This window comes from Heterodontus francisci, chromosome 6 (genome assembly GCF_036365525.1).
Source record: "Heterodontus francisci isolate sHetFra1 chromosome 6, sHetFra1.hap1, whole genome shotgun sequence".
Lineage (NCBI taxonomy): Eukaryota > Metazoa > Chordata > Chondrichthyes > Heterodontiformes > Heterodontidae > Heterodontus > Heterodontus francisci.
In genome coordinates this window covers 71,591,098-71,617,905 of record NC_090376.1, presented here as the reverse complement: position 1 = coordinate 71,617,905, position 26,808 = coordinate 71,591,098, and the positions used below count along the sequence as shown (strand labels likewise).

At 43.8% G+C, this 26,808-nt stretch overlaps 2 protein-coding genes across 6 annotated transcripts in view; one reads left to right on the top strand and one right to left on the bottom strand.

The window, feature by feature from the left end:
- LOC137371386 (BTB/POZ domain-containing protein KCTD21-like) overlaps positions 1-11,616 on the top strand; it is a 35,527-nt gene extending 23,911 nt beyond the window's left edge. The window contains exon 3 of one of the 2 annotated variants that reach the window (XM_068033901.1): positions 11,474-11,616. In XM_068033901.1, coding sequence (XP_067890002.1) covers positions 11,474-11,584 — 111 coding nt within the window. In that variant the 3' untranslated portion in view covers positions 11,585-11,616. The remainder of the gene's footprint in view (positions 1-11,473) is intronic. The other variant, XM_068033900.1, reaches the window with a different exon arrangement.
- The window catches only part of mitd1 (MIT, microtubule interacting and transport, domain containing 1), a 51,799-nt gene that overhangs the window by 2,635 nt on the left and 22,356 nt on the right, over positions 1-26,808 (bottom strand). For 2 of the 4 annotated variants that reach the window (XM_068033904.1, XM_068033903.1), the window contains 6 exons: positions 18,576-18,731; positions 16,348-16,449; positions 12,503-12,639; positions 11,970-12,056; positions 8,707-8,822; positions 1,818-1,878 (listed from right to left, as the gene is read on the bottom strand). In XM_068033904.1, coding sequence (XP_067890005.1) covers positions 1,818-1,878; positions 8,707-8,822; positions 11,970-12,056; positions 12,503-12,639; positions 16,348-16,449; positions 18,576-18,720 — 648 coding nt within the window. In that variant the 5' untranslated portion in view covers positions 18,721-18,731. Of the gene's footprint in view, positions 1-1,817; positions 1,879-8,706; positions 8,823-11,969; positions 12,057-12,502; positions 12,640-16,347; positions 16,450-17,802; positions 17,993-18,575; positions 18,732-26,808 lie in introns of those variants that run through there. The other 2 variants (XM_068033906.1, XM_068033905.1) reach the window with 2 other exon arrangements.

Here is a 26,808-nt window from a genome sequence, read left to right as displayed (position 1 = left end):
AGACTTTGTGGGCTGGATTTTAAGTAGCCCTTGGCGTTGGGATCCATGGCAGAGGGGGGCATGAAGATGGCCCTGGATAAGGCCCGCCATGAACCTTGACGCTGGCAGGTCCCGGCCTGGCCTGATCATCCCGGCAGTGGCGAGGCACTGTGGCAGCTCCCCGCTGCTGGGAGATGGGACCACGATTTTAATATTCAAATCAATTAAATTAATTAATATAAATATACTTGCATCACCTCTTGATGTCCCGCTGTGATCTTTGGCCCAGCGGCCAGTACTCCCGCACCTTCGGATCCCCGTCCAGGGAAATGAGGTGCAACACTGGTGGGGAGGGGTGAGGAAGTAAGTTTATCAGTGGGGGGTAGGGGGAAGAGACGGGGTCCAATTAATGTCATGGGTGTAGGGGATGGTGGGAAGGATTGTAGTTTAAACTTTGTGCAGTTGAGGGGGTGGGGGAGGTCAGATGATAAAGCTAAGTGTTTTGAGGGAGGAAAAGGCAAAAAGTTAATTTAATTGTTATTGGGTGGGCGAAGGGGAAAAATAAACATATTCATTTAATTTCATTCCATCTATCTTTAAATATTGAAGCTAGAAGGGCTAACAGCCCTTTAAAAATGGCGCCAGCGCCTGCGCACAGGTAGCTGACTCCTTTGCCGGGGGTGACAGCCTGCCCCCTCCACGTGATCGGGGGGGACCCACCCCGGCTATTTAATGAGCCGCTGCGCTTGAGATTGCAGCGGCTCTTTGGCGTGGGCCGCCATATTTGAAGCTCGCCAATGAAATTGGCCACAGGCTTGTAAAATCAAGCCCTGTGTCTGAATGAGGCTTCTTTAATTTGGTTGAAGAGCAATGCTATTGCTATTCCTGCTGACAGACACCACAGATCTCCTGTAGAGGGTGCCCTGCTGGATCAGATATTTGATGACAGCAAGTTTCCACTCATGCCAGCAAAAATTGTGGGCAGTTGTTAGCATAGTGAATGACGAGTGTTATTCCTTCGCTGCTGGTCCAAGTTCTGCAGTCATTCTGTTTGCGTTGACCTCTACTGGTTCTTTCTATCCCAGCGCATTGATTTCAAAATCCTGAGGCTTATAAATCTTGCTTACAGCCTTACTCCACCTTATATCAGCAACATCTTCCAGCAATGCAGCCCCTCCACCTGCTAATTTCACCATCAGTTGTAGTAATGTCAGCAATTATGCCTAGTACTTTGGGATACTGTTCTTCAATGCCCTTGGCTTACTATATTTCTTCATGCATTTAAGTCTCCACAAATCCTACTTTGACCATTTTCAGTCACTTCCACTAACCCTCCTCCCTTGACGCAACATCCTTTACAAGAGCGACATTTCTCTCTGTTATTGATGCTGTATAAATGCAACAACAACTTTCATTTATAACAGCACCTTCACCATAATAAAATGTACCAAGGTCCTTTACAGGAGTGTTACCAAACAAAATTTGACACTGAATCACATAAGGAGCTATTAAGCCAGATGACCAAAAGCTTAGTCAAAGAGTTAGGTTTTCAGGAGTGCCTTAAGGGAAAATAGAGGCACAAAGATTTAGGGAGGCAATTCCAGAGCTTGGGGCCTTGGTAGCTGGAGGCACTGCCGCCACTGGCAGAGTGACTTAAAATCTGATGAGGTCATTTGTACTGTGTATTTATTCACGAAATTAGCTGAGCTAAATAACATGTCACTTCAATATTTCATCAGCATTCACATATAAATGAAATAAAATCAAAATCATTCATTTAAGAATTCATTTTTAACAGGGTCTTAATGGTCAGACCTCCATCTTTAACTGGAACAAACCTGAGTTTTTTTAAAGTAATCTAGTCCTCTTCCAATCTTGATCATCCACCCATTGTTGAATCTGTCAAAGATAAAACATTTTACTCACTGCAGACTCTAGAAAATTGTGTTGCTTTCTGAAAAAGAATGCAATATGTAGCAACATAGATTTTCTAATATTCTCAAAGATACCAAATATGCATTCACAATACAACACATTGTACAAAGCATAAGTTTGTAAAAGTGCTATTATACTTAACATTTGAAAATAAATTAATCCAAAAATGCATTGGTAAACTTAACATTCCCATTGTATTGAAGTCAGGTTATATAATTTCTATTGGGGAAAGAAGAAAAATTGCTGGGGAGTTACAGAAATATACCATATTGAATGCATTTTATAAAGGCATATTTAATGTTACAGCCTGTCGCTCATTTCACTTTAAAGCCTTATGGAGGGAGGAGAAAGAATGGAGTTAATTATAGCTACTACACTCTAAAGGACTGAGACATGTATTTAAAAATGTAGAGGAACTAGCTAAAGCCAACAAGGTATTGGGTTTGTATTAATAGAAAATTCAGCATAAACCAAACTGCTTATTGTATATTGTATCCAGTTTTCATCCTGCCCACATGATGGATGATTATAGGATCCTTGGAAAAGGTCCAGAGGAGAGCTACAAGAATGATTTTCCAGCTTAAAAAACTTCAGCCACTTAGGCATAAGGACCCTTAGTCTATTTACTTTAGAGTAGCGTTTATTTAGAGGTCTGTAATATAATTAAAGGGATGGATAGTGACCCTATTGATAGATTATTCCAGTTTAACAGATTGGGGAAGACGACAGGAACAGCTTGTATATTGGGCAGTTCTTTTCCCAGACAGTAAAGAGTCATTGGAGTATATTGGCTGGTGTGCTGATGCTGACACTGTATACCTTAAAGACAGAGCTGGACCAGTTTCTATGACAGTGATTGCATCATACAGAAGGTAAGTGAGGCCCATAGATAATACTCAATAGAGTCATAGAATAGTACAGCACAGGAGGAGGCCAGTTCTGAGTCTGCACCAGTTCTTTTGAAGAGCAATCCAGTTAGTTCCACTCCCCCTCTCCCCATATCTGTAATGATCTTCGGATCATTCGGGAGGCGGAGGGGATTATTGACAGGAGTTATAGGGAGGCAGTCACACCTCAGGTAAAAGAAGTAGGTAGATGGGTTACCGTCAGGGGAAGGAAAGGAAACCAGCAGGCAGTGCAGGGATCCCCTGTGGCCGTTTCCCTCAACAACAGGTATACCGTTTTGGATACTGTTGAGGGGGACGACTTACCAGGGGTAAGCAATGGGGTGCAGGTCTCTGGCACAGAGTCTGTCCCTGTTGCTCAGAAGGGAAAGGGGAAGAGGAGCAGAGCATTAGTCATTGGGGACTCCATAGTTAGGGGAACAGATAGAAGGTTCTGTGGGAACGAGAGAGGCTCACGGTTGGTGTGTTGCCTCCCAGGTGCCAGGGTACGTGATGTCTCTGATCGTGTTTTTGGGATCCTTAAGGGGGAGGGGGAGCACCCCCAAGTCGTGGTCCACATAGGCACCAACGACATAGGTAGGAAGAGAGATGGGGATTTAAGGCAGAAATTCAGGGAGCTAGGGTGGAAGCTTAGAGCGAGAACAACCAGAGTTGTTATCTCTGGGTTGTTGCCCGTGCCACGTGCTAGCGAAGAGAGGAATAGGAGAGAGAGGAGTTGAACACGTGGCTGCAGGGATGGTGTAGGAGGGAGGGTTTTGGTTTCCTGGATAATTGGGGCTCTTTCTGGGGTAGGTGGGACCTCTACAAACAGGATGGTCTTCACCTGAACCAGAGGGGTACCAATATCCTGGGGGGGAGATTTGTTAGTGCTCTTCGGGGGGGTTTAAACTAAATCAGCAGGGGAATGGGAACCTAAATTGTAGTTCCAGTGTACAGGCTGTTGAGAGTAGTGAGGTAGGGGATAAGGTTACAGGGACGCAAGAGGGCACTGGCAAGCAAGAACTTGGTTTAAAGTGTGTCTACTTCAACGCCAGGAGCATCCGGAATAAGGTGGGTGAGCTTGCAGCATGGGTTGGTACCTGGGATCCTGATGTTGTGGCCATTTCAGAGACATGGGTAGAGCAGGGGCAGGAATGGATGTTGCAGGTTCCGGGATTTAGATGTTTCAGTAAGAACAGAGAAGAGGGTAAAAGAGGGGGGGGTGTGGCATTGTTAATCAAGGAAAGTATTACAGCGGCAGAAAGGACGTTTGAGGACTCGTCTACTGAGGTAGTATGGGCCGAGGTTAGAAACAGGAGAGGAGAGGTCACCCTGTTGGGAGTTTTCTATAGACCTCCGAATAGTTCCAGAGATGTAGAGGAAAGGATAGCGAAGATGATTCTCGACAGGAGCGAGAGTAACAGGGTAGTGGTTATGGGGGACTTTAACTTTCCAAATATTGACTGGAAATACTCTAGTTCGAGTACTTTAGATGGGTCTGTTTTTGTCCAGTGTGTGCAGGAGGGTTTTCTGACACAGTATGTGGACAGGCCAACCAGGGGCGATGCCATATTGGATTTGGTACTGGGTAATGAACCCGGCCAGGTGTTCGATTTAGATGTAGGTGAGCACTTTGGCGATAGTGATCACAATTCGGTCAGGTTTACCTTAGCGATGGGCAGGGACAGGTATATACCGCAGGGCAAGAATTATAGCTGGGGGAAAGGAAATTATGACGCGATTAGGCAAGATTTAGGATGTGTAGGATGGGGAAGGAAACTGCAGGGGATGGGCACAATCGAAATGTGGAGCTTATTCAAGGAGCAGCTAATGCGTGTCCTTGATAAGTATGTACCTGTCAGGCAGGGAGGAAGTTGTCGAGCGAGGGAGCCGTGGTTTACTAAAGAAGTTGAAGAGCTTGTCAAGAGGAAGAAGAAGGCTTATGTTAGGATGAGACGTGAAGGCTCAGTTAGGGCGCTTGAGAGTTACAAGCTAGCCAGGAAGGATCTAAAGGGAGGGCTAAGAAGAGCAAGGAGAGGACACGAGAAGTCATTGGCGGATAGGATCAAAGAAAACCCTAAGGCTTTCTATAGGTATATCAGGAATAAAAGAATGATGAGTTAGAACAGGGCCAATCAAGGATAGTAGTGGGAAGTTGTGTGCGGAATCAGAGGAGATAGGGGAAGCGTTAAATGAATATTTTTCGTCAGTATTTACAGTAGAGAAAGAAAATGTTGCCGAGGAGATTACTGAGATACAGCCTACTAGGCTCGATGGGATTGAGATTCACAAGGAGGAGGTGTTAGCAATTTTGGAAAGAGTGAAAATAGATAAGTCCCCTGGGCCAGATGGGATTTATCCTAGGATTCTCTGGGAAGCCAGGGAGGAGATTGCAGAGCCGTTGTTGTTAATCTTTATGTCGTCATTGTCGACAGGAGTAGTGCCGGAAGACTGGAGGATAGCAAATGTTGTCCCCTTGTTCAAGAAGGGGAGTAGAGACAGCCCTGGTAATTATAGACCTGTGAGCCTTACTTCGGTTGTGGGTAAAATGTTGGAAAAGGTTATAAGAGATAGGATTTATAATCATCTTGAAAAGAATAAGTTCATTTGCGATAGTCAGCACGGTTTTGTGAAAGGTAGGTCGTGCCTCACAAACCTTATTGAGTTTTTCGAGAAGGTGACCAAACAGGTGGATGAGGGTAAAGCCGTGGATGTGGTGTATATGGATTTCAGTAAGGCGTTTGATAAGGTTCCCCACGGTAGGCTATTGCAGAAAATACGGAAGTATGGGGTTGAAGGTGATTTAGAGCTTTGGATCAGAAATTGGCTAGCTGAAAGAAGACAGAGGGTGGTGGTTGATGGCAAATGTTCATCCTGGAGTTTAGTTACTAGTGGTGTACCGCAAGGTTCTGTTTTGGGGCCACTGCTGTTAGTCATTTTTATAAATGACCTGGATGAGGGTGTAGAAGGGTGGGTTAGTAAATTTGCGGATGACACGAAGGTCGGTGGAGTTGTGGATAGTGTCGAAGGGTGTTGTAGGGTACAGAGGGACATAGATAGGCTGCAGAGCTGGGCTGAGAGATGGCAAATGGAGTTTAATGCGGAGAAGTGTGAGGTGATTCACTTTGGAAGGAGTAACAGGAATGCAGAGTACTGGGCTAACGGGAAGATTCTTGGTAGTGTAGATGAGCAGAGAGATCTTGGTGTCCAGGTACATAAATCCCTGAAAGTTGCTACCCAGGTTAATAGGGCTGTTAAGAAGGCATATGGTGTGTTAGCTTTTATTAGTAGGGGGATCGAGTTTCGGAGCCACGAGGTCATGATGCAGCTGTACAAAACTCTGGTGAGGCCGCACCTGGAGTATTGCGTGCAGTTCTGTTCACCGCATTATAGGAAGGATGTGGAAGCTTTGGAAAGCGTGCAGAGGAGATTTACTAGGATGTTGCCTGGTATGGAAGGAAGGTCTTACGAGGAAAGGCTGAGGGACTTGGGGTTGTTTTCGTTAGAGAGAAGGAGGAGGAGAGGTGACTTAATAGAGACATACAAGATAATCAGAGGGTTAGATAGGGTGGATAGTGAGAGTCTTTTTCCTCGGATGATGATGGCAAACACGAGGGGACATAGCTTTAAGTTGAGGGGTGAAAGATATAGGACAGATGTCAGAGGTAGTTTCTTTACGCAGAGAGTAGTAGGGGCGTGGAACGCCCTGCCTGCAACAGTAGTAGACTCGCCAACTTTAAGGGCATTTAAGTGGTCATTGGATAGACATATGGATGAAAATGGAATAGTGTAGGTCAGATGGTCGGCGCAACATCGAGGGCCGAAGGGCCTGTACTGCGCTGTAATGTTCTAATTCTAATTCTAAAAAAAAAAAATTCATATCCCTGAAATTTTCCTTGCTTCAAGTATTTATTCAATTCCCCTTTTGAAGGCTACTACTGAATCTGTACCTACCACGCGATCAGGCAGTGCATTCCAAATCCTAACCAATCATCTCATCAAAACATTTTTCTTCTTGTCTTATTTTGTCAATCACCTTAAATCTATGCCCTCTGGCATCGATCCTTCAGCCACTGGAAACAGTTTCTCTTTGTTTAATCTATCTAAACCCTATGACTTTAAACGCTCCCATCAAATCTCCTCTACGCCCTCTCTGCTCCAAGGAGAACAACACCAACATCTCCAGTCTACCCACATATCTGTAATCCCAGGAACCATAATAGTAAATCTCTTCTGTACCTTTTCCAAATCCTTCATGTCCTATGCTCCCAAATGCTTTATATAGCTTCATTAACATGTCCTCCTTTTTAAAATTTGTGTATCTGAATCTCTAAGACTCTCTGCTCTTCTACTACTTTTAAAGTTTTACTATTTCAAATATATGTCCTCTCCTTATTCTTCCTCCCAAACAATTAAATTCAAAAGTTTGAAGATTGCCTTCCTCCCTCCTTGTCCCCATGAGGTAATACTCAGAGACTATGGTCATGCTGCTCTGTAAGACGCACAATGTTTCAATTGGACAGATTTGATTTTGGAGGCCAAGTTAGTGAAGCTATAAAAAGCATTTGGGACCCTAGGTTTTACAAATATTGGTGTAAAGATTTTTTAAAAAGTAGAGATAATGCTTAACTATATAAAACATTGGATGTATTTAGAATATTGTGGCCAGTTCTGGGGATCCTACTTCAGGATGTTAGGGCTATGGAAAGGGTGCAAAAGAGATTTACAAAGGTGGTACGAGGAATAAGAGGCTTTAGTTATGAGAGCAACTAATTGCTCTTTTAATTAAACTATAGGTTCAGAGGCGATCTGGTCGAGATATTCAAAAACTAAGTATTTACCCAATCAAAATACAATTTCCACTGGTCACTTTAAGTTGGTAAATAGAGGAGATTATTTTAAGATCATCACAAAAGAACAAAAGGAGAGAATAGTTTTTTTTTAAGCAGAGGACGGAACAGAATGTCCCACCAAACAGCAAAGGATCTGTAATAGGTTTTTAAAAACAAAATGGATAATTATTTGAATTTTTTTTTAAAAGGGTATTGGGAAAGGGCAGGGGACTAACAGGACAGCTCTTTCAGAGAGGTGGTATGGGTGCTACAAGTTAAAAGATCTCTCTTTGTGCTGTAAAACTCTATGGTACTAAGTTTTTAGCATTCCAGTTTGCTAATTTCAGAAGAGTTCCAAATTCAAATTACACACAGCATTTAATCTCTAGCCTGTATCAGTTCAGTGAGTGGCCCTGGCCAAAAAATTGGCATTGAGGGAGCACTGCCTGGATTCAATGTCAGGTTGTACATGTATGTTGATGACACCTAGCTCTTTCTCTCTCAAGCCCTCCACCATCTCTAAATTGTCAGATAGCTTGTCCGAATTCCAGTGTTAGATGAGCAGAAATTTCTTCCAACTAACCATTGGGAAGACTGAACCTACTGTCTTCAGTTTCCACCACTTATTTCATTCCATAGTCAGCGGACCTCATTCCTCTCCCTGGCAACTGTCCAAGGCTGAACCAGACTGTTCACAATCTGGCATTGTATTTGACCCCAAGATGAGCTTCCAACCACATGTCGACACTATCACTAAGGCTGCCTATTTCCACCTCCAGAACATTGCCTGACCCTGCTCCTGCCACTATGCATTGGGATGTTTTACTTTCTTAAAGGTGTTATGTAAATGCTTGTTGATGAAGAAATGGCAAGACCAGAATTTTATTTCGTGTTAGACAATCCTAGAGTCGTAACAATTTTGGAGGCAAATTTGCAGCTCCACCATCTTAACTAAAATTAAAAATGGAGTATGCGAAGAAAAGCAGAACCAAACTCTTGATCAAAAGCTGAATAATGCAAGAGGTGACAGTAATAATACAATTTAAAAAAATACAATGATGCTACAAAGAAACTACCTGATTTCTCGGTCATGTATGGAAGGGGAGTAGTTCACCTCCAAGGTTACCCCATAACTCTGTAATGATTCCTTTATCTCTTCAAGGCCTCTGCTCTGTTGCGAGTTACTGTCACTCTATAATACATGAAACAGAAGATTAATACATACCATATACGTTGTGTTCAATAATGTAATATTAGCATTAATACTACTCCAGCATGTAAGCTTCCAATAAAGCAGGCTTATTTATACAATTATTTAAGTATGACAACTAACCAATCATTTTTGGCATTTCCTCAAGTTTTCTCAATTTATGTCCTTCTGTATCATTTACTCTCCACAACTGAGTAGGTGGGAAATCTGTTACAAGCTTTCTAGCAATATCCCTACGAAATCTGCTGCTAGGTTATGTATAAGAATAGCCAGGTTTCTCCTGCTTTTATATTAGATATGCAAATTGAGTGCAAGTTTTTTTGAACGATTGGACCATGCTTGCAGACTTCTTGGTGCCCTGTTAAGGGGAAGAGGGCAAGGATGATTACAGCATAATATAAAAGCAAAATACTGCAGATGCTGGAAATCTGAAATAAAAACAAAGTGTTGGAAATACTCAGCAGGAGACGCAGCATTTGTGGAGAGAGAAGCAAGAGTTAATGTTTCAGGTCTGTAACCTTTCATCAGAACTGGCAAAAGTTAGAAAAGAATTATGTTTTAAGCAAGTGAAGGGGTAGCAGGGGGATGGTGGGGAAGAGAACAAAAGGGGAGGTGTGTGATAGGGCAGAGGGTAGGAAAGATTAAATAACAAAGCTGTCCTGGGACAAAGGCAAAAAGAGTGTGTTAATGCTTGTGCTGAAAGACAAAGCATTAGTCCAGAGAGAGTGTTAATAGTGGAATAATGAGCAGCTCTGCCTACATGAAAAACAGGCATATGGTTAAAAAATAAAAAAGGCCAGTTATGCTTTGAAGTTATTGAACAAAGGAGGAGGTGTTGGAGGTTTTGAAGCATATTAAGGTGGATAAATCCCCAGGGCCTGACCAGGTGTATCCTAGGATTCTGTGGGAAGCAAGGGAGGAGATTGCTGGGGCCCTGGCAGGGATTTTTGTATCATCGTTAGCCACGGATGAGGTACTGGAAGACTGGAGGATAGCTAATGTTGTGCCTCTATTTAAGAAGGGCAGCAGGGATAAGCCAGGGAACTACAGGCTGGTGAGCCTTACATCAGTGGTGGGAAAGTTATTGGAAGGGATTCTGAGAGACAGGATTTATATGCATCTGGGAAGGCCTGGTCTGATTAGGGATAGTCAGCATAGCTTTGTGCATGGGAAATCATGTCTCACGAATTTGATTGAGTTTTTCCAGGAGGTGACCAAAAGAATTGACAAGGGCAGGGGGATGGACGTTGTCTACATGGACTTTAGCAAGGCCTTTGACAAGGTCCCGCATGGTAGGCTGGTCTAGAAGGTTCGAACACATGGGATCCAGGGTGAGCTAGCAAATTGGATACAAAATTGGCTCGGTGATAGAAGGCCTTCAGATTGGAGGCCGGTGGCCAGTGGTGTGCCGCAGGGATCAGTGCTGGGCCCTCTGTTGTTTGTCATATATATGAATGACTTGGATGTGAATGTAAGGGGCATGATTAGTAAGTTTGCAGATGACACCAAAATTGGTGGTATAGTGGACAGTGAAGAAGGTTGTCTAAGGTTACAAAAGGATTTCGATCAACTGGGAAAGTGGGCAAGGGAGTGGCAAATGGAATTTAACACAGACAAGTGTGAAGTGATGCATTTGGGAAGTTAAACCGGGGCAGGGCATATACAGTGAATGGCAGGGCCCTGGGGAGTGTTCTTGAGCAGAGAGACCTTAGGGTGCAAGTACATAGTTCCCTGAAAGTGGCAACACAGGTAGACAGGGTGGTGAAGGCGGCGTATGACATGCTTGCCTTCATTGGCCGAGGCATTGAGTACGAGGGTTGGGACATCATGTTACAGTTGTACATGACGTTGGTTAGGCCGCATTTGGCGTACTGTGTGCAGTTCTGGTCGCTGCACTACAGGAAAGATGTGATTAAGCTTGAGAGGGTGCAGAAAAGATTCACAAGGACGTTGCCTGGTTTGGAGGGCTTGAGTTATAAAGAGAGATTGGATAGGCTGGGTCTGTTTTCCCTGGAGCGAAGGAGGCTGAGAGGGGACATGATAGAGGTATATAAAATTATGAGAGGCATAGATAGGGTAGATAGCCAGAGTCTGTTTCCCATGGTAGGGGTGACTAAAACTAGAGGGCATAGATTTAAGGTGAGAGGGAGGAGGTTTAAAGGGGATCAAAGGGGTAAATTTTTCACACAAAGAATAGTGGGTATCTGGAATGAGCTGCCTGAGGAGGTGGTGGAGGCAGGAACAGTAGCGACATTTAAGAGGCATCTGGACAGGTACTTGAATGAGCAAGGCATAGAGGGATATGGAATTAATGCAGGCAGGTGGGATTAGTATAGATAGGCATTATGGTCGGCATGGACGCGGTGGGCCGAAGGGCCTGTTTCTATGCTGTACGACTCTATGACTCTAAGTCAATGTTCAGTCTGCAAGTGACGAATTGAAAGATCAGGTGTTGCTTTAAACGTGTGCCTGTTTTTTTCATGTGGACGGAGCTGCTTTTTGTTCTCTTCCCCATCATCTCCCCACCCCCGCCACCCCCTTCACTTGCTTAAAACCTAATTCTTTTCTAACCTTGGCCAGTTCTGGTGAAAGGTCACAGACCTGAAACGTTAACTCTGCTTCTCTCTCCACAGATGCTGCCTGACCTGCTGATGCTTACAACATCCCTGCCCCAGAGTACGTATCAGCTACAGTTAAAGCAAGAACAAAATTTGCTCTCAGATCCTCTATCAGGAGTAGTGTAGTTCCCACAACTGAAGGAATAAAAATCCACTGATAATTCTTCACTGGTAAATTTGCTTCCCCCTCTCCTAAGGTATTGCTCTTTGCTCATTACCTCCTCACATTGATACAGCTAAGATTGTGAACAGTAGCGTGAGAGATGTGAAAATATCTCAAATGTTTAAATTAACATTTATTCTCTTTGCAAAGAATTTGAGATAATTTAAATACACAGTATATGAATTATTAAAAATTACACAAACCAGCATTGTTAACATTCATGTCAGAGGCAGTGCTTATGCTCCAACATATTGCAGCACTCTGGTTTTATACTGAATTTATTTCTAGCTTGCAATGAACTCAATGGCCTTTTAACAGTAACACTATAATCTGCTGTAAGTTACATACATTATCAAGTGAAGTCAGTAGATGGATAGTTTTCACTTTGCAAGGTCCTTTTAGAAGCATCTCACAGAATCTCAAGAAGTTGTACAGCTACAAAATAAAATAGCACAAAGTCAGTATGAAGTATAGTTTTCGCAAATTATAGTGTTAAATTTGCCTTTCATTAAATTTAAAGCAGCATGCTTCAATATTTTAGTTTACTTTCATCTCAGGTTAATTTTTGAATAGGTTTGGAAAGTATTTAAACTGGGACTGTATTCCCCAACTTGACAGCCCCCCACATCCTTTCATTTATCAGTGGCTCAGATTACACTAAGCCCATCATATTTGGCCCTATAATTATCCTCCGTCTGATAAATTGAGTAAAATTGCAGGCTGTGATATAAAACACCATTTTTCTCAACCCATCTGAGGAAAATAGTGGCAGAATTTTTGTAACAATGATAGTATGAGTATTCTTGCCAACAAATTGAAGTTATGCCTTAAGTACACATTGGAGCACTCCATTTCTAATGGTACAGTAGTATACTTCTCACCTGATGAACTTGCTTGATGTATGGATCTTCCACCCAGACTTCAGTAACAAACAGATCCAAATATGGTTTGAATAGTTTTTCATAACTAAACCCAGTAGCAGCTGCTGGAATTTTGATCTGTTCATGGTATTTCCCTTCTGAAATACCAAAGGTTAGCAAAAGGTTGTACAAAAAAAAGTTTTTCTATAATTTAGTTACACACCTAACACCATAATTGAGGCATACATGCCTTTATATTTCTAATGAGGTATTCTGCAGATATGTGTTGCAAACTAGTCAATAGAATTTTAAAATTCTACTTCACAAACTTAATTTGAAGCAAATACTAAACACAAAGGTACAAAGGAGTTTCACTTTAACATGGTACGGTTGAAGTGTGGATTTTATATGCTGAACATACTTAGCAAATATTTCACAAACATTAAAAATGTACTTTCCAAATGTCAGATTTTAAATGTCAGATTGCAGTTCTTTATAGCAAGTGTCTAAATGGGGTGGAGAAACAGAGGGGATGAGAACAGAAAGTGCTGGAAATACTCAGGTCTGGCAGCGTTTGTGTAGAGAGAAACAGAGTTAAAGTTTCAGGTCTGTGACCCTTCATCAGAACAGATCTGAAAAGTTAACTCTGTTTCTCGCTACACAGATGCTGCCAGACCTGCTGAGTATTTCCAGCACTTTCTGTTCTTATTTGAGTTCCAGCATCCACTGTATTCTGTTCTTATTTTAGAGAAACAGAGGGATCTGGTAGTACTAAATGTAGTGATGCAGGTTAATAAAGCCATTAAAAAAAAAGCAAACTCAGCACTGTGGTTCACTTCTAGTGCGATAGAACTGAACAGCAGAAAAGTTGCGTTGAACCTGATAGAACCTTGCTTAGATTATACTATGAACAGTTTTGGTCTCCATATTCTAAAAAGGATATAGAGGCAGTGGAGAAAGTGCAAGAAAGACCTACTAGGTATAACCTCTCAGAATAATACCAGAACTATCAGGAACGATTTAACAGGCAGGGAGCTGTTTTCTCTAGAAAAGAGACTGAGGAATGACCTGATTGAACCATTTCATAATCTTGAAGGCCTCGATCAGATAAATGTAGAGATGATGCAGGCGAGACCAGAACTTGGGGCCATAAATATAAAATAATTGCTAATAAATGAATTCAGGAGAAACTTCTCGATCTAGAGATTGGTCAGATATAAAACTCACTACCATAGTTGACGCAAATAGTATTGATGCATTTGCAGGAAAGCTAGATAAACACATGTGGGAGAGAGGTGTCTCGCATACAAGAAGTGCAACGATAAAAAGTTACGGACTAAAACTGAAGAGTTATAAAAAAAAATTTACTCTTTCAAAAAAATTTACCTTACTTTAAAAAAGTAAATGTGCTCCAAAATTGTTGTAGAAGTTTAAAAGACTTTGCCTTTGTATATTCAAACTGTCTAAGAGGGACAAAGGAATTTCTTGAAAGTTAAGAGGTGTCAACTGCATCTGTCCTACACCCATCCTGAAATATTCCCGAATTGAATGGGTTCTTCTGAAACAAAGGAAGTGCGAAGTTGAAGCATCATAACCTGGATTATTCTCATCCTGGGCCATTGTGTGATGACCATAGGGGAGACACCATAGCGTCTCTTACCAGATGATGATGTGACAAACTTTCTACCTTAAAAGGGCAGCCCTCAAAGGGAGAGAGAGACATCCAGAAAGAAGCATTCAAGAAGCTTGTTTCCAGCTAAAGGGGCTGAGAAAATCCAGCCAATCTGACGGGATGTGCCCTGCTGTAGAATTCTACATCTATACTTACTCAGCTGTGAATTAGAAATGATCCATTGATTTCAACTGAACTTTCAATCGAATCCCTCAGGCCTGCAACCATTGGGAACTTAAATTTCTGAGAGAATTCAACAGGTTTATCGTAGCCCCCTACCTTCAGAAACCTACCCCCCACTTACCATGGCTTATCCCTTTTCCTCTCTGTCTCGGTTTGTTTGCGTGCGCGAGTGTGCGAGCGAATTCAGTTGTGACAATTTCGGGTTAAGTCGTATTGATCAATAAATAATTGATTTTCCGTTTTAAACCCACAAGAAAACCTGTCGCTGTCTGTCTGTTTATTTATCAAATAAAACACAAAGGGGTTAAATTCTAATAACAAAACATACTTGCTGTGGTCAGGTGGAAATTGAACAGTGGGAACCACCCAAACCCCTCACCATGTGGCTGTAACACAGGAATAGAAGGATTTGTTGATGGGGTGAGATGAAGAGTGGTGGGAGGAAGTTTGTGTGGAGCACAGACTAGTTAGGCTAAATGAATGGCTTGTTTCTGTGCTGTAAATACTTCGTAATTTCTCAGCCAACTTGCTCCTGACCCATCTCAACCCCAATCTTCTGCTATGAGGTAAACCCAGGGTGATTGCAGAAAGGAAATAACATCTGCTCAACACCACACTGAACATTAGTACATCATTCAGTGTGTTGGAATTGTCGGCACAAACCAAGTATCGTGCAACAAAGCAAACATGAACACCAATGCACTACACCATTCGGGTGTTCCTTTTTTTCCTGCTTCCCTTATTCCTCCAAAACAATCATCTGAAGGGGTAATTCACGTTGTTGTATAGTTCCATGGGGCTGACAGCTGTCTAGCATCCATTCTTCGTGTGTGAGCCGAGACAGTGATTGTTAACAAGGTATTTGACTGGCCTCAGCTGTGATGTTCTCCTACAATCTTATCCATGACATCAAAGCATATGCTTTTTTCAGCAAAGCTACTGGTTGGTTAAGACCAGGAATGGGGAATGTGGCTAACTTCTTTTTCACCCTCACTAGTCAGGGGACAATAAATCTAATAGTATTTAGTCCCTTCCCCAGACAAGATCAGTTAATTCAGCGCAGAACAGGAATCAAATAAAGGATTTTCTTGGTCTGTATGGTTCAGTGCCTCAAGAGAGCATGGGGAAATGGCGCACTGACAAAGAACACAAAAGGCCAAGGGTATCAAGCCTGTGTCCTCAGTACCTTGCTCTACGGCAGCGAAGCCTGGACAATGTACGTCAGCCAAGAGCGACGTCTCAATTCATTCCATCTTCGCTGCCTCCAGAGAATCCTTGGCATCAGGTGGCAGGACCGTATCTCCAACACAGAAGTCCTCGAGGTGGCCAACATCCCCAGCATATACACCCTACTAAGCCAGCGGCGCCTGAGATGGCTTGGCCATGTGAGCCGCATGGAAGATGGTAGGATCCCCAAGGACACTTTGTACAGCGAGCTAGTCACTGGTACCAGACCCACTGGCCGTCCATGGCTCCGCTTTAAAGACGTCTGCAAACGCGACATGAAGTCCTGTGACATTGATCACAAGTCGTGGGAGTCAGTTGCCAGCGATCGCCAGAGATGGCAGACAACCATAAAGGTGGGGCTAAAGCGTGGCGAGTCGAAGAGACTTTGCAGTTAGCAGGAAAAAAGACAGAAGCGCAAGGAGAGAGCCAACTGTGTAACAGCCCCGACAACCAATTTTATCTGCAGCACCTGTGGAAGAGTCTGTCACTCTAGAATTGGCCTTTATAGCCACTCCAGGCGCTGCTGCACAAACCACTGACCACCTCCAGGCGCTTACCCATTGTCTCTCGAGACAAGGAGGCCAAAGAAGATGGTTCAGTACTATACCAAACAATGAATTGCCTATTCTAACTCATGAAGCATTTTAAATCTTTACAATTTGAGAAAAAACATAAAATATGGTCTTCAAATTATTACATCTGACATACAATAAAATATCCCAAATACAGGACATGTAATTTTTTTTTACTGTGTTTACATCATGCCACCTTTCAGATTAGTTACCTTCCTTTAGCTTATTCAACTGGCTTTTAATTTGTTCTGCTCGATCCATGTATTTTGTAATCTTCTCTCGATAGTGGACTTTTTTTGTGTCATCTTTTGTAGCTATCAAAACATAAAATTCTTCAATTAGCCTGCCAGTTGTTTTAGATACGGTAGAGAACCGTTTTGTATGCAACATTCTTTTTCCTGTTCTTGAAGTCACTGACTCATGCTAGGATATGGTACATGAGTTTTGTGGTCCTCTGGTATCTCACCCAAATGGTCATTCTGCATTAATAATTGGAAGGCCATTTGACCGTGGAGGAGCATCAAAAACTACTCTTGTCCTTAACCATGAACTTTCCAGCATGGGATCATCTTTTAGAATGAACTGGAGCTAGAATGGTCACTGCTATTCCCCCTACAAACCCTGGGGTACTGCAGTCCACTGTCATACAGCAGAAATTGAGGTTTAAACCTGGGACTTTCCAGGTTTATATAGAACTATGGAATGGTTACAGCACAGAAGGAGGCCATTTGGCCTGTCTTGTCTGTGTCAGCTCTCTGCAAGAGCAACTTGTCTAGTCCCATTTTCCCACCTGTTCCTCATAGCCCTGCAAATTTTTTCTCTTCAGATAATTATTCAGTTCTCTTTTGAAGACCTCAATTGAATCTGCCTTCATCACACTCTCAGGCAGTGCATTCCACATCCTAACCACTTGCTGCATAAAAAAGGTTTTCCTCAAGTCGCTGTTGCTTCTTTTGCCAATCACCTTAAATTGGTGTCCTCTGGTCCTGGATCATTCCACCAATGGGAACAGTTTCCTATCTACTCTGTCCAAACCCCTCATGATTTTGAACACCTCTATCAAATCTCTTCTCAATCTTATCTTCTCCAAGGAGAATAGACCCAGCTTCTCCAACCTATCCACGGAACTGAAGTTTCTCATCTCTGGAATCATTCTCGTGAATCTTTATGCTTCAGTATCATCTTGGGTGGATTTACTCAATGAACAATCAGAGCAGCAAAGATGAATGGTGGGACTAACATTATTTTGTAACTCTAAAATGTGCATGAATAATACGATCTCATCATCACCAGGGTTATAGCATAGTGAGTATTTTCATTGATTTTATATTGTAGAAATGTGATAAATAGAGCAACAAATATGAGCAGCAGAAAACAGGAAAATAATTCAACTACTGAGGCCAGAAGCATGTAACCTACTTGCCCTTAGGATTACTTTTCCTGAAGTAATTTGGTGATTTATTCTCCCAGATCACACTCTAATTAGTCTACATGTGTTCAGCTTACTTAGTATGACACACAATATTTTACGAAGGCAAATACAAAAGATTAGACATTTTTTATAACCATTTAACAACAAGCATAGAAAAGTATCTACATTTACAATAAAGCATTAAACAAATAATGTTCTTGTCTTTTGAGATCAAAGTTTTGGCTAAGTAACTTACAATATAACAGTTACTGTCAGACGTGGAGACTTTTTCAGGTGGTTCACCCAGAGATTCCGTGGTGCATGCTTCACACAGCCATACAAAATACACAAGGCCATGTAGTCTGAGAAGTCAACTGCTTGTGGATCACACCAAATGTGCTTTCAGCACACATACATACATATATTATAATAAAAGCAAAATACTGCAGATGCTGGAAATACTCAGCAGGTCTGGCAGCATCTGTGGAGAGAGAAGCAGAGTTAACGTTTCAGATCAGTGACCCTTCTTCAGAATACATACATATATTTTTCTGCTAAAGTGATTGACTTGTGCTGAAATATTCTTCCACAGACACTATTAGCACTCTGACACCGATGTGAATCCAGCCTGCGCGTGATGTCAGACATTTCAACCACAGAAGGCATCACAGATGAATTCTCATTGACATCCACATATGCCTTTTCCAGCAGGGCTCACCAGTGAATGATCAGAAGCAGAAGGTTAGGTTAATCTGTCTCCTTGCCTAGTCCAAGGAAGCTGGGACAACTGCATTGTCCATTCTTTTATCAGTTTGATTTTTATTTTATGTTATCCCTGATGAATCATCTGTCATAATGCAGCATGCACATTTATCCACTTAAACATTGGGGGAGCTTTGGAGCTTACCATGATATTTGTACGGGGAAAGAATTATTGATTATTGAATGTTCCGGAGATCCTGTTCAAAAATGGTTGCTAGATCTACTCTCTATAATAAATCACTGAGGGAATATTAGAGGCTTTGTTACCTTTTAACACTTGCAAAAGAAGATGGATTCCTTCCTGATAACAAACCAACGAATTTTGCAAACGAGATTCACGGTCTAACTCAACAGCCCTCTTCAGCACAGTTACGGCTGAATTCTCCATTCCTGTTAGCACACTCTGAGACATTGCAGCAAAATCTATAAATAATAGTTAAGAGAACTTTATATAGCATCTTTAATGTAGACAAATGTCCCAAAGCAGTTTATAGGCGAAAAATTAAAAACAGACATCAAACCCTGGCTGAACAGTTAGAATGAAAGGCCAAGGGCTGATTTTTGTTAGAGGCAGGAAACAGGAGCCACATCTGATTTTGGGTCAGAAATCTGCCTGCGGTAGGAAAATGATTCAGGTTCAGATTTTCGAATACGTAAGCCCTTAATTGGTATGGAGACTGGTTTCCTGTCCACTTAGAGCCAGTGGGGCCAGGAATGGAGGCAGGTCAGATGATGTGTGAGGCTCATATAGACACCCCACCGCTGCCATCATTGAGGCTGCTCATTGTCCTGAGGGAGAGATTTGCGTTTTGTGCCAAAACCTTCCTCTGCACCAGAGGGAAGTGAGATGTCACAGGGGAGCCGAAGGCCTGGCACTAGGGGCAGGGCAGAACCTTGCTTCATCAATGCCAACCTGGATCTAATGATGGAGACTTTGAAGGAGAGGAAGGATGCCCTCTTTCCTCTATAGGTATGTGACGAGAAAAAGATTGGTGAAGACAAATGTAGGTCCCATACAGTCAGAAACAGGGGAATTTATTATGGGGTGTAAAGAAATGGCTGACCAACTAAAAGCATACTTTGGTTCTGTCTTCACAAAGGAGGACACAAATATCATACCAGAAATGTTAGGGAGCACAGGGCTTAGTGAGAGAGAGGAACTGAAAGAAATCAGTATTAGTAGAGAAATGGGGTTGGGGAAATTGATGGGATTGAAGGCCGATAAATCCCCAGGGCCTGATGGTCTGCATCCCAGAGTACTTAAGGAAGTGGCCCTAGAAATTGTGGATGCATTGGTGGTCATCTTCCAAGATTCTATAGACTCTGGAACAGTTCCTACAGATTGGAGGGTAGCTAGTGTCACCCCACTATTTAAAAAGGGAGGTAGAGAGAAAGCAGGGAATTATAGACGCGTCAGCCTGACATTGGTAGTGGGGAAAATTCTAGAGTCCCATTATCAAAGATTTTATAGCAGAGCACTTAGAGAACAGTGGTAGAATCGGGAGAGTCAGCATGGATTTACGAAAGGGAAATCATGCTCGACAAATCTACTAGAATTCTTCGAGGATGTAACTAGTAGAGTTGATGAGGGGGAGCCAGTGGATGTGGTTTATTTGGACTTTCAGAAAGCTTTTGACAAAGTCCCACATAAGAGATTAGCATGTAAAATTAAAGCGCATGGGATTGGGGGTAGTGTATTGCGATGTATAGAAAATTGGTTGGCGGACAGGAAACAAAGGGGAGGGATAAATGGGTCTTTTTCCGAGTGGCAGGCAGTGACCAGTGGGGTACTGCAGGGGTTGGTGCTAGGACCCCAGCTATTCACAATATACATTAATGATTTAGATGAGATAACTAAATGTAATATCTCCAAATTTGCAGATGACACAAAACTGGGTGGGAGGGTGAGTTGTGAGGAGGATGCAGAGAGGCTTCAGGGTGATTTGAACAAGTTGAGTGAGTGGGCTAATGCATGGCATCCACTTTGGTAGCAAAAGCAGGAAGGCAGATTATTATCTGAACGGCTATAAACAGAGAGGGGAATATGCAGCGAGCCCTGGGTGTTCTCGTACACCAGTCGCTGAAGGTAAGCATGCAGGTGCAACAGGCGGTAAAAAAGGCAAATGGTATGTTGGCCTTCGTAGCGAGAGGATTCGAGTGCAGGAGCAGGGATGTCTTGCTGCAATTATACAGGGCCTTGGTGAGGCCACACCTGGAATATTGTGTGCAGTTTTGGTCTCCTTATCTGAGGAAGAATGTTCTTGCTATAGAGGGAATGCAGCGAAGGTTTACCAGACTGATTTCTGAGATGGCAGGACTGACGTATGAGGAGAGATTGAGTTGGTTAGGATTATATTCGCTGGAATTCAGAAGAGTGAGGGGGGATTTCATAGAAACCTATAAAATTCTAACAGGACTTGACAGGGTAGATACAGAAAGGATGTTCCCTATGGTGGGGAAGTCCAGAACCAGGGGTCATAGTCTAAGGATATGGGGTAAACCTTTCAGGACTGAGATGAGGAGAAATGTGTTCACCCAGACAGTGGTGAGCCTGTGGAATTCACTACCACAGAAAGCAGTTAAGGCCAAAACATTGTATGTTTTCAAGTAGGAGTTAGATATAGCTCTTGGGTCTAAAGGGATCAAAGGGTATGGGCGAAAGCGGGAACAGGCTACTGAGTTGGATGATCATAATGAATGGTGAAGCAGGCTCGAAGGGCCGAATGGTCTACTCCTGCTCCTATTTTCTATGTTTCTATGTTTCCTGGAGGGTGGCAAGTGGAGGCCGGCTCATCTCTGTTCAGTATTAGCCCTGTCTGCTCCTCCTCTCTTACCTCCCCCGATGAGCTGTGTCCTTCCAGGTCCTCAAGGTCCATACTTCACTGGAAGGCCAAGCTATGGAGAGCGCAGCAGACCGCCACAATGACAGACATCCTTGAAAGAGGATATTAGAGGGTGCTACCTGACTGGTCCAGGCACCAGAATTGCTTCTTCAGAAGTCTGATGCCCTGCTCAATAGCTGGCCTGCTGAGCAGGTGGCATTGGTTGCATCGCCTTTGTCTGGGACTCCCGTAGAGGGATCAGTAGCCATCTCTTCAAGCGATTTCCCTTGTCCCCTTGGATACATCCACACACTTTGGGGGATGGAGTGAAGATCTGAGGCAGCCTGGACTGGTGAAGGACGAAGGAGTCATGGCAGCTGCCAGGAAAGTGTGCACACACATGGAGGAGGCTCTTGAATAAAAGCAAAATACTGCGGATGCTGCAAATCTGAAATAAAAACAAGAAATGCTGGAACCACTCAGCAGGTCTGGCAGCATCTGTGGAAAGAAGGGTCACTGACCCGAAACGTTAACTCTGCTTCTCTTTCCACAGATGCTGCCAGACCTGCTGAGTGGTTCCAGCATTTCTTGTTTTTATTTGGAGGAAGCTCTTGTTGTGATCGTAGACCAGTTGGATGTTGAGGGAGTGGAAGCCCTTCCTGTTAGATCTCAATGCCGGTTGCTGGGTGCCTTAACAGCCACATGGCACAGTCGATGATGCCCTGCACCTGGGGGAATTCAGCGATGGAGGTGAAACTCAATGCCCTCTATGCCTGTGCAGGCCCTCCTGAATATGGCATCTGTAACCTGCCTGATGAGCTTCTGACTGCGAGATGCCACCTAGGTCTGCAGCTGATCCCTAGAACAACCCAGTTGTATAGGAATTCAGGGCGTGGAGACCTTAACTGCAGGTAAGGAACTGCCATGGAGGCCTTGAGGCCTCGGGTCATTGTGGATCACAGCACAAACGCCCATGACCATCTGCCTGGATAGGCGCAGCCTCCTATGACACTGGTACTCTGTCATTTGAAGGTCGCTGACTCTGAGGCAGTAGTGCCTTCTTCCTCTTGCTCCAGAAGGGTGCATCTGCTGAAGATCATCCTGGCTGCTCTGTCCAATATCAGAGTAGCCTGTTCCCATCTGAACTCCCTCAGCTGGACTTTGTGCATTCACCAGGCCTTCCCCTGCCAACCCCAGCTGCCGCAGTGATGCCAGAGGGCTCACATCCCTCTCCAGTTTCCTACTACTCACCACTGAGAAAAGCAAGTCTTACAGCTCCAGCAATGGGTACTCTGCAGCACTTTTGGAGCAGCTGATCTTTATTTTGGACCTTCCCATAGCCCTCATGGCCCTCTGCATTGTTCACATCTTCTAAACCCTGCCATGGTCCTGACATGGCAATTTTCCCGTGTCCTTCCTTTGTAAATCCCAAACTGCTGCTAACAAGCCTGTTAATGAGTTCCACAATGAGCTCAACAGGCAATTAATTGGAGGCATGCTGGGTATCCTTCCCTCCCTCCCGGTGTTCTTTTAAAAATGGCTTCCCATTCTGGAGGCTGCGGGGCCCAGTGCCAACCTCTGAGAATGGGATCTTCAAATTGCACTCGTGCTCAGCGGCCATCAAAAATCCAGCCCCAAATGTTTGATGACCAAGATAGACCTATCGTTAAGAGGTTTTTTGAAACTAGAAACAGAAGTAGAGATGTTAAGATGTTTAGGGAGGAGTTGTAAAAATCATGGCTGAGATAGCCAAAGGCTGTGTCACTAATGGTTGGAAGTGGATATACACAAAAGGCAAATGTCAATTGCTGTGATAGTACTGAAGACCTGTGCTCCAGAACTTGCCGCGCCCCTAGCCAAACTGTGCCAGTACAGCTACAACACTGGCACCACCCGGCAATGTGGAAAATTGCCCAGGTATGTCCTGTACACAAAAAGCAGGAAAAGTCCAACCTGGCCAATTACCGCCCCATCGATCTACTCTCAATCATCAGTAAAGTGATGGAAGGTGTCGATGACTGTGCTAACAAGCGGCACTTGCTGAGCAATAACCTGTTCCGTGGAGCTCAGTTTGGGTTCTACCAGGGCCACTCAGCTCCAGACCTCATTACAGCCTTAGTTCAAACATGGACAAAAGAGCTGAACTCAAGAGGTAAGGTGAGAGTGACTGCCCTTGACATCAAGGCAGCATTTGACAGAGTATGGCATCAAGGAGCCCTAGCAAAACTGGAGTCAATAGGAATCAGGGAGAAAACTCTCCGCTGGTTGGAATTCTACCTAGCGCAAAGGAAGATGGTTGTGGTTGATGGAGGTCATTCATCTCAGCTCCAGGACATCACTGCAGGAGTTCTTCAGGGTAGTGTCCTAGGCCCAACCATCTTCAGCTGCTTCATCAATTATCTTCTTTCAATCATAAAGTCAGAAGTAAAGCCTGGCTCCCCAACCCAAACCTGACTACGTGTGTCAGGTTCGGGTTGGGTCTGTATTCTCTCTCCAGCATTTAGGCTTGGGCTGGACTGTTTTGTTTTGTATTGTTTTCTTTTTAATCTACGATTTTTTTATGTTTCAATAATATGTTTGATATTGTTGGGTCAGGCATGAGAAAAAATTAAAGGACTCGGGCCCAGGTCAGGTTCCGGTTGGCTGTTGTCGGATCAGGCCCAGGTCGGGTTTTAATTTTATACCCAAGCCAAGTTTTAGTCAGAAGTAGGGATGTTTGCCGATGATTGCACAATGTTCGGCACCATTCGCAACTCCTCAGATACTGAAGCAGTCTGTGTAGAAATGCAGCAAGACCTGGACAATATCCAGGCTTAGGCTGATAAGTGGCAAGTAACACTCGCACCACACAAGTGCCAGGCTATGACCATCTCCCCTTGACATTCAATGGCATTACGCTCGCTGAATTCCCCACAAACAACATCCTGGGGGTTACCATTGACCAGAAGCTGAACTGGAGTAGCCATATAAATACCGTGGCTACAAGAGCAGGTCAGAGGCTAGGAATCCTACAGTGAGTAACTCACCTCCTGACTCCCCAAAGCCTGTCCACCATCTACAAGGCACAAGTCAGGAGTGCGATGGAATACTCTCCACTTGCCTGAATGGGTGCAGTTCCAACAACACTCAAGAAGCTCGACACCATCCAGGACAAAGCAGTCCACTTGACTGGCACCCCATCTACAAACATTTACTCTCTCCACCACCAATGCACAGTGGCAGCAGTGTGTACCATCTACAAGGTGCACTGCAGCAATGCACCAAGGCTCCTTAGACAACACCTTCCAAACCCGCGACCTCTACCACCTAGAAGGACAAGGCAGCAGATGCATGGGAACACCACCAGCTGCAAGTTCCCCGCCAAGCTACACAGCACCCTGACTTGGAACTATATTGTCATTTCTTCAGTTGCTGGGTCAATTCCTGGAACTCCCTTCCTAACAGCACTATAGGTGTACTTACCCCACATGGACTTCAGTGGTTCAAGAAGGCAGCTCACCACCACCTTCTCAATGGCAATTAGGGATGGTAGCAAGTTTATGGTAGAGGACAAAGATGATAGTTTCGGTCTTCTCAATTCTTAACTGGACGATAAACAGACTGACCGCATAGAAGCAGTAGAGAGGTCAGTGTCGGTCATGGAAAGGTTGTGCTAGGTGTCATAGAAACATAGAAAAATAGGAGCAGTAGTAGGCCATTCGACCCTTCGAGCCTGTACTACCATTCAATACAATCATGGCTGATCATCCAAAGTCAGTACCCTGTTCCCACTTTCTCCCTGTATCCCTTGATCCCTTTAGCCCTAAGAACTATATCTAACTCTTTCTTGAATATATTTAATGGCTTGGCCTCAACTGCTTTCTGTGGTAGAGAATTCCACAGGTTCACCACACTATGGATGAATTCCTCCTCATCTCAGTCCTAAATGGCTTACCCCTTATCCTTACACTGTGACCCCCTGGTCCTGGACTCCCCCACCATCGGGAACATCCTTCCTGCATCGTCTGTCCAGTCCTGTTAGAATTTTGTAGGTTTCTATGAGATCCCCTAAACTCTTGCAAATACAAGCCTAATCGACCCAATCTCTCTTCATAGGTCAGTCCTGCCATCCCAGGAATCAGTCTGCTGAACCTTCACTGCACTCCCTCCATAGAAAGAACATCCGTCCTCAGATAAGGAGACTAAAACTGCACACAGTACTCCAGATGCAGAAAGACATCCTTGCTCCTGTACGCGAATCCTCTCACTATAAAGGCCAACATACCATTTGTCTTCTTAACTGCCTGCTGCACCTGCATGCTTACTTTCAGCGACTGGAGCACAAGAACACCCAGGTCTCGCTGCATCTCCCCCTTTCCCAATCTATCGCCGCTCAGGTAATAATCTGCCTTTCTGTTTTTGCCACCAAAGTGTCGTCAGCATACATTTGGAAGCTGGACCCAGGTCTTTGGATAATATTGCCAAGGTGCAGCAGAACAGAGAAAAGATATGCAAAGAACTGAGCCCACCTTGAAGAAGTTCTGCTCTTCTCTCCAGGAATTAGATTCATAGCATAGAGTCATAACAGCACAGGAGGCCATTTGGCCAATCGATTCTATGCTGGCCCTCTGTAGAGCAATCCAGTCAGTCCCATTCCCCTGCTTTATCCAGTGGTCTGCAAGTTTATTTCCCTCAAGTGCCCATCCAATTCCCTTTTGACATCATTGGTTGTCTCTGCTTTCACCACCCTCATAGCAAGTCCCAGGCGATTATCACTCCTGCGTTTCTAAAAAATAATCTTCCTCGCATCCTCCGGCATCTCTTGCCCAAAATGTTAAATCCGTGTCCTCTAGTTCTTGTACAATCTGCTAATGGGAACAGCTTTTCTTTGTCTACCTTATCTAAACCAGTCATAGTCTTGTACACCTCAATCTCCTTTGTTCTAAGCAGAACAACCCCAGCTTCTCCAACCTAACCTTATAGCTAAAATCCCTCATCCCTGGAAGCATTCTAGTAAATCTCCTCTGCACCCTCTCAAGGACCCTCGCATCCTTCCTAAGGTGTGGTGACCAGAACTGGACACAATACTCTAGTTGTGGCCTAACCAGAGCTTTATAAAGATTCAACATAACTTCCCTGCTTTTGTACTCTATTCCTCTATTTGTAAAGCCCAAGATCCCATATGCTTTGCTAACTAGTCTCTCGATATGTCCTGCCACCATCAAAGATTTGTGCACATAACACCCAGGTCCCTCTGTTCCTGTACACTGTCTAGAACTGTGCCATTAAGTCAATATTGCCTCACCCTGTCCTTTCTGCCAAAATGCGTCATCTCACACTTATCTGTATTAAATTCCATCTGCCACTTGTCAGCCCATTCTACTAGTCTATGTCCTGTTGCAGTCTACATCTACAAGATGCACTGCAGCAACTCACCAAGACTCCTTAGACAGCACCTTCCAAACCCACAACCTCTACCACCTAGAAGGATGAGGGCAGCAGATGCGTGGGAACACCACCACTTTCAAATTCCCCTCCAAGCCGCACACCATCCTGACTTGGAACTATATGGCCGTTCCTTCACTGTCACTGGGTCAAAATCCTGGAACTCCCTTCATAACAGAACTATTGGTGTACCTACACCCCAAAGACTGCAGCAGTTCAAGAAGGTAGCTCTCAAGGGCAAATAAGGATGGACA